Source organism: Corapipo altera, unplaced genomic scaffold (assembly GCF_003945725.1).
Source record: "Corapipo altera isolate COAL_440 unplaced genomic scaffold, ASM394572v1 180, whole genome shotgun sequence".
Lineage (NCBI taxonomy): Eukaryota > Metazoa > Chordata > Aves > Passeriformes > Pipridae > Corapipo > Corapipo altera.
In genome coordinates, this window is record NW_020884915.1 from 3,915,546 (window position 1) to 3,927,502 (window position 11,957).

The window sequence follows — 11,957 nt, forward strand, 5'->3', positions numbered from 1 at the left end:
TTGTTGTTCTTTATGTTGCAGATGTTTTCAGTAATTCCTAACAAATTCCTTCCAAATAGCAAGAACCCTTGTTGGTATGAAGAGTACAGAGGGAACACAACCACAGACCCTTATGCAACAAACTCTTATGCACTGTATTCAAAGCGCTTTCGAATCGTCTTCGATTACCTCAGGAAGGTATTTTGGAACCACTTGTACCATTACAAGGGCAAACACTACCGCCTGCGCTGCCTGCCCCATTTCTACATCATTGGCCAGCCCAAGTGTGGCACCACGGACCTGTATGACCGGCTCAGGCTGCACCCCGAGGTCCGGTTCTCAGCAAGCAAAGAGCCCCACTGGTGGACAAGAAAACGCTTTGGTGAGTGAACATGTCCTCTGGTATCCAGGCAAGTTGTGTCTCCTAAACTTTAGTACACATTTGGGATGAAGTTTATAGGTTTGCTCCTTCTTGGCTTGCCCAGAAACCACTGGAGTTGATAGTTTTGAGAAATCCAGGTGGCGGATGCTCGGGACATTTCAGCTTAAATTTTGGGTTAAACCTTTCAAGACCAGGCACTTTTCATTTGGTTTGTTTGCAGTGGTTTGGAAGATCCAGGGCAAAAAAATCCACAAGATATTCGTGAACCCTGTGAATTTGTAAAGGCAAGAAGAGGAGCTACGAGGTTGTGATGGGGGAGTTGGAGAATAGCAGCCATAGTTTCATACCGCAAAATTCTGTAAAGGCTTTCTCACATGAATAAGTGATGGGCCAGTATTTAAAATGTGGGTGGGTTCAGTCTTTATGGTTCAATAAACACAGCTGTGATAGGAGCTTCATTAGTGTCGCAGCTCCAGTCAACACTGAACGGTCGAGATGCTCTGCATGAGAAATCTCTCTCACACCAAGGAACCTGCACATATTTTCGATGTTCTTTTCCTGGGTGACATCAATATTTCATGAGGTCACCCTCTGTCTCTGAAGGAAGATTTGAGTAGTTGAGGTTACGGCCAGCTGAGCAAAATGCATCCACCCTCATGATTGCACCTTCAAAGGCTGTCTCGGGGCAGTGGGGCTGAGCACGGTGTTTCATCTGTCTGAAGTGTTTATCTCCTTCTACTGCTCTCTTCTCTGGATGCCAAGGAAGGTCAATCTTGTGGTTAGAGTCTAGATGAGCCACACAAGAGCCATTTTCAATTCCTTCCTGCTGTGTGCTTAGTGGCTCCCTCTAAATGTGGATGAGTATTCCACCCAGGCACTGGATTTTCCCACTGAGTCTAATTGCTCAGTGCTGGCACGCCCTCACTTTGTATGACTTTGGTATCAAAGATCACAGGCTTTTCAGTGATTTTACTGTTTCTAAGAGGAAGATAATGGTTATTTTAGGGACATCTTTGTTTCCATTTTTCATTTGCTGTTGCTTCATGGCAGACACTGCCTTGGGAACAAGGACAAACTTAATGCTGTGGGGGAGATCACTTGATGAGGACTTCAATCACTACTTTCCTTTAGAGCTTTTTTAAGTTTCCTTGCAATGGGAAAATATCCCTTCTAATGAACTGCTGTGTCTAAAGGCAAGGAAGGCCGCTTTCTGAGGCACTGGGACACCTGCAGTGCTGCTTCTCTTCTTTGTTTTGGGGTCATACCTTAAATTCTTTATTTCTCCTGCATGTGGTCTTGTCATTGCCATCTTTCTTTCCCATGTCCTGGATCCCAGAAGAACCTTTGAGCTCCTGCAGACAGGGGTTTGTTCCTTGCTGCTTGGCGAGGAGAATTTCCCAGCCACAGAGAGGGCATTTCATGATTTTGTTGTGTTCATAGATTTTCTATTTTTTCCCTTTGCCAATGCCATAAGAGAGTTGCTAAAATAAGTATTTTAAACATTTTCTCTAAATACTTTCTGTAAACTAAGATTTAAAGCACTGTGATGAAAATACAGTTTTGCTTTTGAGATAATTTGGACCAGTTTAAGAGACACTGGAGGTACCCATGTGAACTGAGGAGTGAAACCAAGTCAAACAAGAGAAGCATCATGGGGCTCCTTGAAGAGCCATGAAAGGGACTTGTTCATCACAGTCAGCAGCTGACTGAAGACAAAACATGGAATCATAGAATGGTTTGGGCTGGAAGGGACCTTAAAAACCATTTCATTCCACTCCCTACCATGGGCAGGGACACCTTCCACTAGCCCAGGTTGCTCCAAGCCCCATCCAACCTGGCCTTGGACACTTCCAGGGATGGGGCAGCCACAGCTTCTCTGGGCAACCTGTGCCAGGGCCTCACCACCCTCACAGGGAAGGATTTCTTCCCAATATCCCATCTAACCCTGCACTCTGTCAGTGTGAAGCCATTCCCCTTTGCTCTTGTCCAGAGTCCCTCTCCAGCTGTCTTGGAGCCCCTTTAGGCACCGGAAGAGGCTCTAAGATCTCCCTGAAAACTTCTGTTCTCCAGGCTCAACTGTCCCCACCTGGATCCAGAGCAGAGGGGCTCCAGCTCTCAGACTATCTCTGTGGCCTCCTCTGGACTCCCTCCAACAGGTCCAGATCCTCCTTACGCTGAGGCCCCAGAGCCGAACACAAATGATAAGGATTACCTTCTGCTCTGAAGGTGGAAAGTCAGATCAGTGAAGAAAGGCCATTCTAGGCTTGGACACTTTCCAGTTGAGGATGCTGTGCTGCTGAGTCTGGGTTTGTAGATGCAGACACTGTCAGCAAAACCAGCTGTGGGAGATTTTGTGTTCCATGAGAGTGTTGGCAGGAAAGGCTGAACCGAACTGATATGTTAAGCTAAAATGTTTTATCCTAAATAGTTCTCTCCACTTACATTAACATCAACATAAATGCTTGGAATGAATGTTGGAGGAGGTAGCACATCCAACCTCACTAAAGCAAGACTGGGTTCACTGAAGCTCAGAACTTGACCTACCGAACAGGCAGAAGAATGCAACAAACCAGGCTGGAGTGCACATAATTTGAGAACAAGGGTGAATTCCTATCTCTGTGCTGGCATTCACAAACCCTCCACTTGCACAGTCTTGTGGTCAGCCACTGGGAACAAAGTGCTGATCCTTGAAGAGAACATTCTTTGCATAATTAAATTTTTTGAAGTTGTTTTGTAAAGCTTGAGAATGAGGAAAGATTGCAGAACTTGTGATCTCATGGGAGAGGGATCTGTAGAGATGACCTTCTGATCATCTCAAGCTCTCTGCCACTGAAAATGAAAGTTTAAGTTTGCTCCTGGTGGCTCAGTCCTTTCATTCTGCCTCAAAAGTACATTACCTAATGGCTGCTATTTAAAAATAAAGGAAAAAAACCCAACCAAAACAGAGAATATGACAAATACACTAACAAGTGAAACTGAGACAGCTGCCTTTGTGAGCCAGTGAGTGGATATGACTCCTATGCTCCTGGCTATTAACTTAGTTTGGTTTCTAACACTTACTCTGGACAAGAAAGTCTCTTTGTTCAATGGCATCCTCTGATTCAGTGGAGTTTTATGAGACTGACTAATTTCAGCTGAAGTTTAACAGGCCTCCAGGGAGGCCCCGTTTTGCAAATCACCGCTTTCCCCTTCTGCCGGGGTGGTTGATGCTCCACAGGACTTTGTCCCAGCTTGACTGTTCCTCTTTCTTGGCTCCTTGCCATTGTTTCTATTCCCAGGAGTGGGGTGGCAACAAACCAAGGCTGTCTGTAGCACCACGCTTGCACTTTTTTTTTTTACCCTTGAAACAAGTCAAAATACATTGTTGAACTTTCTCCTACCCTCATTAAATCCCGCTTTCCTAAAGGGGAAATCAGAGGGGATGGACAAAAGAACTCCCTTGCTGAGCTTTCCTCTCACATAATTGATAATTATTGGCCTTGTGGGAACAAGAAAGGGAGAGCTGAGAAGTCCTGTGTGGGAGCATGTACAGCAAGTGGAGAAGTGAGACTAGATTTGGAAACAGGAGTGGAAAGAAGAGCATAAAAATCACAGATGTGGCTGAAGATGTTGAGGAATGTGGAGAGAATGTGATACTGAACACACCCTGAAGTGTAGAGAAGGAGAGGATAAAAATAAGACACTACCATGGAGTTTTATTTTCATACCTGTGAAAGAAAAAAACATGAATGATTTCCCAGTGTGTCTTTATTTGCATATTTGGCATCAGTGCCTGTTCTCATTCTCAAAACAGTAAATCTAGTGGGAGTTCCAATATTACTTCAATTTATATTGGTGCAAAGGAAAGTAGGATCTTATCTTTCATATTCATTCCAAAAGCTAAATTTAGAAGAAAATAAATGCAAGCTATTCATGCAGGAACTATAAAGCAGAACACTTAAAATACTTCCTATCACTGTGAATTTATGGTGTAATCACAGAGTATCTTGAATCTCAGCTACTTCATTATTGGCACTTTTGTCTGAGGGTTGCACTTCATCGGTGTAATTTTGTACTGATGTTGGCTGGCTCAGGGCCAGCCACATCCATGAATCCATCTTGGCTTGCACCAGTGGTTAATCTTGCCCTGTTGTTGTTATTATTGTTGTTTTTAATTCTCTTTTTTTTTTCTTTTTTTTCTGTTTTTCAGGAATCATCCGTCTGAGGGATGGATTTCACGACCGCTACCCGGTGGAAGATTACCTTGATCTGTTTGACCTGGCAGCACACCAGATTCAGAGCGTGCTGCAGAGAGAGGCAGTGAGGGAGCGTGGCAAGATGAATAACATCATCATTGGTAGGGCAAACACAGCCTCTGAAATGCATCTCTGCGCCTCCACATTGGCAGAGTTCAGAGCTGAGGCATGAGAGGGCTGTTCTCCCACATGTCAATGGTTCTCAGCACAGAGCCCCTGACTTTGGCTTTCTCTTGTCTTTTCCTGGAGGGTGGTTACTTGCTTAGTTAAGGTTGTGATTATTTTTAGAAAACGCCAGAGCAATTACCCGATATCTGATGAACATCAGCATTTAATTAATGTGGGTTTTTTTCTTAAGAATGAGAATGACCCTGGTCACTCCTTCAAACACAGTTTTCATTTTGTTTTCATAGAATCATTTTGGTTGGAAAAGCCCTCTGAGATTATCGAGTCCATCCATTAACCCAGCACTGACAAGGCCACCACTGAACCATGTCCCCAAGTGCCTTAAATACAGTTATAAGGCATTTGCCTATAGTGATGGGCTTCATGTCCAATTGCTGCAGTAATGTGCCTGGATAACACACTAACTGTGGTATTATGACACACAGTGGGTGCTGCTGAAATCCTGTATCTGATCCGATAGCTCCAAGTGGCTCTTTTTAAGCTCCAACATAAGATATTGATATAAAATTAATGGATATTAAAATTAAATTACCCTAATTACCATTACAAATGGTCTAGAAGTGCTGTTGTATTGTACCTTGTGGAAGCCTGTGGTTAGCACTGGACTCTAGGGAAGGATCCCTGGACTGCCTTCCATGACACACAGTGGTCAATCCACTGGGCTCATGCACCATTGTCTCTGGGATATTAGTTTACAGTGCCCATGAGGAACTTTAGAAATTTCTAAACTCTGCTTTTGTCACTTGCTAAACGCAGAAAACTTGAGGATACGAGAGTTTTACCAGTCTTACTCTGTCGCTTCAACATTCCCCAGGGAAACCAGACACATTCCATGAAAATATTAGTTGGGCAAGTGGCAGCTCCCTGTTGATAAAAGACTTCTCAATAGGCTTGAAGTCAGTATTCTACAGAAGATAAGAGACAAGATTTTTGTTGCCTGCCCTCAGAACTATTGGTGTTTTGGTCTCGTTATAACCAATTAAGTTTAACCTATTGCTTCCTTGATGAGGTGGTGATGGTGGCTTGTTTAAACCAGAGACTTGGCTGCAGTCCCATTTGCTCAGTACTTCCCCAGCCTCCTTTTAAGTTGATCATTCCCTTTATTACATAGACAACATTGAGCAACGTTTGCAAAATGGGGTCTTAAGAAATGTTGCCATCAAGGACATCTGCAGATTTTCCTCCTACTTACAATATCTCCAGTCCTTTCATGGATGAAGTGCTTATACTAATTAAATTCGCTAATCTAATTGGCAACTTACATCTTTGATTACTTACCTCCTGTTGCAGCTTTTTCTAGAGTTCACTTTGTGTTTCTCCTTGCCATGGTCTCATTTCTGGTTTCATTAAGGTTCTGTTCGCTTTTCTTATTAGGTTTACAGGAAAAGTCTTGAATGATTATACTCATTAAGGCAGCCTTTTATGACCTTGGTAAAAAAAAACCAACAAAACAAAACAAAGCCAGCTGGCCTAAAATGGATCTGTATGAATATCAGTTTTGCTTAGAATCTTCCTTTTCTTATTTCAGATGGCTACAAAGAAATCGAATTAAGACTATAAGCATTTCAGTAGTTCATCAGGTTACATTATTTTGAAAAGTTAAGCTTCTTTGGATATTACACATAGAGGGTAATAATTGCATTTTCCAAAGTAAAACCCCAACATCTGCTTAGAGATGAAGCAGAGAAGACAGGGCCGATCCAGCCTGAGGCGTTCAGAGCAAGACTTGTTTATTTGGGATCATTAATATGATAAATTCAGAGGAATGACTTGTGAAAACACAGTATGACGTTAATCCATTAATGACTGAATAAGGAGGTTATACATACTTTCTTTAGGCAATTTAATGGGCAATTCTTTAGGCAATTCTTTAAGTCCATAAAAAAAATAAAAAATGTTGGTTGCACTGGAGTAATTCAACATAGTTAATTGTTGGTGATTAATTTATCTCATGTTTAGTATGGCCTGTTCTGTTTACAGATATTAAGTCTGTATTATAAACCAGAAAGGAACACTGTCAGATTGTCAGGAATATTTTTTTTTGGCTGTTTCAGAAAATTAAAATTATAAGAGTCAGCAGAGACCAGAATGATTTAGGTTTTTTAATATATATATTTTACCCCCCTTCATTTAATTCTTTACAGTCATCTTGTGGGAAGATTTGCTCTCTTGAGCCTGGACTATCCTGGGCTGATGCATTAGAGGAACACCTTGAGACCCTGTTAATGCTTTAGCATGATGTGGTTGTGTGCCTGTGACCTTGGGTTGGACTTGATAATCTTGGAGGTCTTTTCCAACCTTAATGATTCCGTAGTCTGCAGGTGTGCTGCCTGCAGATTTGTGGTGGTGGCAGCTGATCCAGCTGACACCATTTCTGTGCAGTGTGGGTTGTGATGTTAAGAGAATCTGCCCCTTTATGTGTAAATGCATTGGGGGTTTTTTAGTTCCTACACCACATGTGTAAGCAGGTGTTCTTAGGTTTGGAAACTCTACATGAGCTAATTGGGATAAATCCAGTAGAACATCAAACCTGATCAGAGAACAGGGCAGAGAAATACGAAGGAAGATCTGAAAATCTATTTGGAGAGAAATAGGTGGCTTGCTGAGATCAGAGCCTTTAATTACTTTGGAATGATTTAGGCAAACACCTGTGATGGAGCAGTCTAAGTCCAGCCAATTCTGTCACAGAGACGTCGCAGGGACTTTCCAAGGTCGCTCTGATCCCTGGAGTGCACTATCCTGTAAATCCCTGCCTGCAAGTGCTCATGCCTGTTTGCATTTTGCCATCTCCTGACAGCTCAGAAGGAGCTGCCTGATGTTTTTGTGGTACAGCTGTCTCAGCTCTGGCCTATATTTAATCTTTTGTGTTTCTGCCTCACCCAGCGTGGGAGCTGGGCTAATTGAGTTTTAATTGACAAGGCAAAGCCCACTGATGATTAGGCAGTGCTTTGGCTAATTAATTTAGAATGGAAAAGCAGAGCTGTTGTAGACACCCAGGTTTAGCCAATGGACCTGATCACCTCCTTCTGAAAAGAGGCAAAATGAACATGACAGAAGATTAATGTGTTTTCTAACAACTCCCAGACTTTATTAATGAATCACATTATGTTAAGCTGAAGTTTGGAGCCAGTACCTTTCTCATGTTGTGTTTTGGCCATCTTTTAAAATCTCTATTGGACTTTCCCAGCAGAGGAAAGAAGAAAAAGGGAAATCATGTGCAAGTCTATAAGCCTACAACATTGTTATTTTTTCACCTCATTCCTTTTGATTTGAAAAAGCTCATTAATGAGAATTAGCTCTCCTTAGACTGTCAGAGAATGGAAGTTTCCAAAAAGATTCTGTATATGTTTTATTAAAGAGTAATGTGCCACATAAATGCCAGTATTACTTAAAAAGACAGGAAAGATTATAAAATTCAAAACACCCTATCAGATCATTTATTTAGCAGCTGAAGCATCATATATCTCATTTTGGCAGAGATGTTACTGACTGGGTTTCTCCCTGCAGCATTGCATTCAGAATGAGCTTCTTCAGACACCAAGGATATCGCAATCCAGCACTTAACCAAATGTGTTACTTATTCTATACACCTTTCATCTAATAGTAAATAGTTGACTTATTTTACATTAATAATTATAATAATATAAATTAATAAGTATTATATATAAATAATATTATTATAAAAATATTTAAAAGCTCAAATACACAATTCAGCTGGTTTTTTAGTATTTCCTATGAAATTTTGAATTTCACTGATTTTTCCTGATTATGTTTTCAACACTGTTGATCAGCAGGAGTGGTGGTTTCCACATTTTTCTGTGAAATTGTACAATTTGTTAGCAAGTTACTTCTCTTGAAATCAGGTGCATTAAGGCCAACCCTTGAGGTGCTCCAGAGACAGTGGCTGGGCTTTGGCAGGAACCAGCTCCTGCTTCCTCAAGGCCAGGCTGGACAGGGCTTGGAGCAACCTGATCCAGTGGAAGGTGTCCCTGAACGTGGCAGGGGGTGGAATGAGATGATCTTTAAGGTCCCTTCCAACCCCAACCATTCTGTGACTGTGATTCCTTACTGGAGAATGTGCTAAAACCCTGAGCAGTCTATTGCAGCCCAGATTAAATATATTTGCATGTGTTAACCACTAGCAGGAAGCAGTGTGGTTATGGACAGTAATATTTCAGGTGAAATTCCATAAAACCTGCCTTAACCATCCCTACATTCCCAAAAGTACAAGGCAGTGGAATTGCCCTGGCTCTGGGGACCATTGGCCAGATCAATTTGCAAGAACTAAGATACGCTGAAATTCATAGAGTCAATTTTGATCCAATTCCAAATTCAGCCAATTTCTACTCCAGTGTAAAGAATGAAATGAGTTACCAGCAGAAATGCTTTTAATTTCCAGGGGAGGCCAGTGCCTCGACAATGTGGGACAACAACGCTTGGATTTTCTTTTATGACAACAGTACTGATGGAGAACCTCCCTTCTTAATCCAGGATTTTATCCATGCCTTCCAACCGAATGCCAAACTTATCATCATGCTGAGAGATCCTGTTGAAAGGTGAGCAAGGATCACGTTGCTGAAGTGTGCAAGAAAATTTTCTCATTATAATAATTTTATTCCCTCTCGCTCTCCTGGATGCGAGGAAACATTCACGTGGTGGTTGACAGAGCTACTTGGCTTGTGATAAGAGCTGCCAAGGGGTTTTATTCTGTGTATTTTGGCACATGTAGTCGTGATAATGTATTAAGGAGAAGCATGTGAATGTGAGTGCCATGAGTGCCATGCATGGATACCTGAGCTGCTCTGAAAAAAAGAATTTCTAGGTTGCCAAATGCCTGAGCTAAGATTCCCTGGTTCTCAGTAGGGCTCACTAGACTGAGGAGGGCACTGCATCTACAGGTCTCAGCATAAGTGGTCCTTTGAAATGTTTAAATTCATTTCAGTAATGAAGTTTATGTTTTCATGGGGCTTGCTGTTCAAAATGGTTAAATAATGGTGATTAATAATGATGAAATATCTCCAGAGTCAGCAAACGATACAAAATTTTATTAAGTCTTAAAAATGTTTGGTGCAACACTCATGTAAAGATTCACTGGGCAGTTTTAGCCTGTACATCCAACAGCTACTCAGGAGTTCACCCTTGGTCTTCCTGACTTTGTTTGCAGGAAGAGGGCCCTGCTTTTGCCAAGGAGTGGCTGTTTTGAGGGACATGATGGAGTCATGTTAACCAGGAATGCCCAGCTTTCTCTTGGACTTCAGTTTTTCTCTCCAGTCTTCCTCCAGATTTCTGGGGTATTTCCTGCCACTGTGTCCTCTGAGGAAGGACAATAATGATGAGGGTAATGGGGAGAGTGGAGGGGATGGACGCAGAGTCCAAAAGGATCAAACCCAAGGGGGTGTGAATTCCTTTTCTCTGTAGCTTCATAGGGATATTGGGGACACTTCGGGCTTCAGTGCCCAAGGGCAGAGCCTCAGAAAAGGGGTTTTCTAGAATACTCAGAAAAGGAAGGAGATGCAGATGATGGTGAGGACCAGGCCCTGGTGGCAGTGGGAGAAGAGCAGGTACAGGGTGTTTGTGCAGTAGCTGCCCAGAGTGACTTGGAGTGGGAAGGGATGGTGCTTCCTGACAAGCTTTCCCTTTTCTGCTGGTGACAGGCAGAGGTGTGGGAATGCTTCCCAGCTCCTACACCAGCAAACACAGCTCTCAACTTTAATGACACCTCCTGACCTCAGGATTTAACAGATGGTAATTTTATGCAAGAGAACTGGCTGAAGTGCCTTCCTCACGTAAATTCCCCACAAACTCACTGATTGCTTTAACCATCCTCTGTAATGTGGGTGTAGCTCTTTGCCAGCTTTAATAGGGGTGAGAGGAAAAGTCAGCTCCATCTCCCTTACTGTATTTATCATAAATTGGTTCCTTTTTGTTTACGGTTCCCTAAGTTTCTGGCAGCTCCTCTGGACTGCAGGAGCAAAATCAGCTGTGGCAGAAAGGGCAGTTGGCATCCATCAGTGATGCTGGGCAGTGGGGTAGGTTCTCTGCAGTAGCCAGCAGGACATGGGGCTGGGACAGGCTCTGATCTAACCTGGACAGGGTCAGGCCTTTCCCCCAGCAGGGGATATTGGGTGAACATCAAGGTTTGTGATGGTGGATGTCGATGGCATCATTATTTCATTGTAATGGGTAGTCGTGGAGGGTAAGGACTTTAAGTAGGTGGAACCGCTGAAATCTTAATCTGAGGAGGTTTTATTTCCAGGCAGATGTTCCCAGAATTAAAAACAGATGGAAACAAAAAAAAAGGAAAATGGGAAGAAAGTCTCAACTGCCCTGCAGAGGGAGAACTTGTCTTCAAGAATGTAGTTTTTCGTAAGATGTCAGCAAGTATTTAATGGGTGATTAGAAATACTAAGCATTCTTATTAAAGCTTTTAAAGAAAATTGCAGCCAGGGCCATGCCATACATGATGCCTGCTGGCTGTTTTCCCCCAGCAAGAAGCCTTTCACCTGCTCTGCTGGGAGCAGTCAATCCCCCCATCCCTGGGACAAACTGGGCAAGCCTGAGTCTTGATGCACACACTTTTCTACAAGCAGGAGATGCTGTTGTGTGCCTAATTTAGTTAAAGTCAGTCAGCTTGGTCCCTCAGCTTCTCCTCTTCTCTTTTTTTAAATGAACAGAGAGTCTTCATTTGTTTCCTATGGGAATTAAAATCCTGTTTTTGCTGACATAAATAATGAGTGCAGAGGGGCTATTCCTGTGCTTAAGTGCTTTGCTGGATTAGGGCCTAAATTTTCTAAATTAAATGATGTATTTTTAAGTACCTGTGGAAATCTAGGGAAGTTAAAGAATAAATAAAGTGCAATACAAAGGGTTACTGCAGCAGTAAATGCCTGTGTGTTTTTTCAAAAAGGCTAAAAGATATCTAGGATTTCTGGAATTTTGTTGAGAGGTGGGTATTATGAGGCATCATATGTGTGCTGCAAACACACCCGGGGAAGTGAGTCTGTCTCAAGTGTTACAAAATTGTCTTCAAAATCCTGTGGTATTATTGGGGTTCTGGTCATAACTTCTAACTCTAAATACAAAAGTTAAAATATCATGTTCAGCAGATCTAATATTTGAGCCATGTAGGAGAATTTCCTTCTTCTCTTTGAACCATGTTTATCTTGCAAAAGCTT

General features: G+C 42.3%; 1 protein-coding gene across 2 annotated transcripts in view; it reads left to right on the forward strand.

Moving 5' to 3' along the window:
- CHST15 (carbohydrate sulfotransferase 15) overlaps window positions 1-11,957 on the forward strand; it is a 47,559-nt gene that overhangs the window by 29,347 nt on the left and 6,255 nt on the right. For both annotated transcript variants that reach the window (XM_027655311.1, XM_027655312.1), the window contains exons 3-5: window positions 22-361; window positions 4,551-4,697; window positions 9,182-9,338. In XM_027655311.1, the coding sequence (XP_027511112.1) occupies window positions 22-361; window positions 4,551-4,697; window positions 9,182-9,338 (644 nt within the window). The remainder of the gene's footprint in view (window positions 1-21; window positions 362-4,550; window positions 4,698-9,181; window positions 9,339-11,957) is intronic.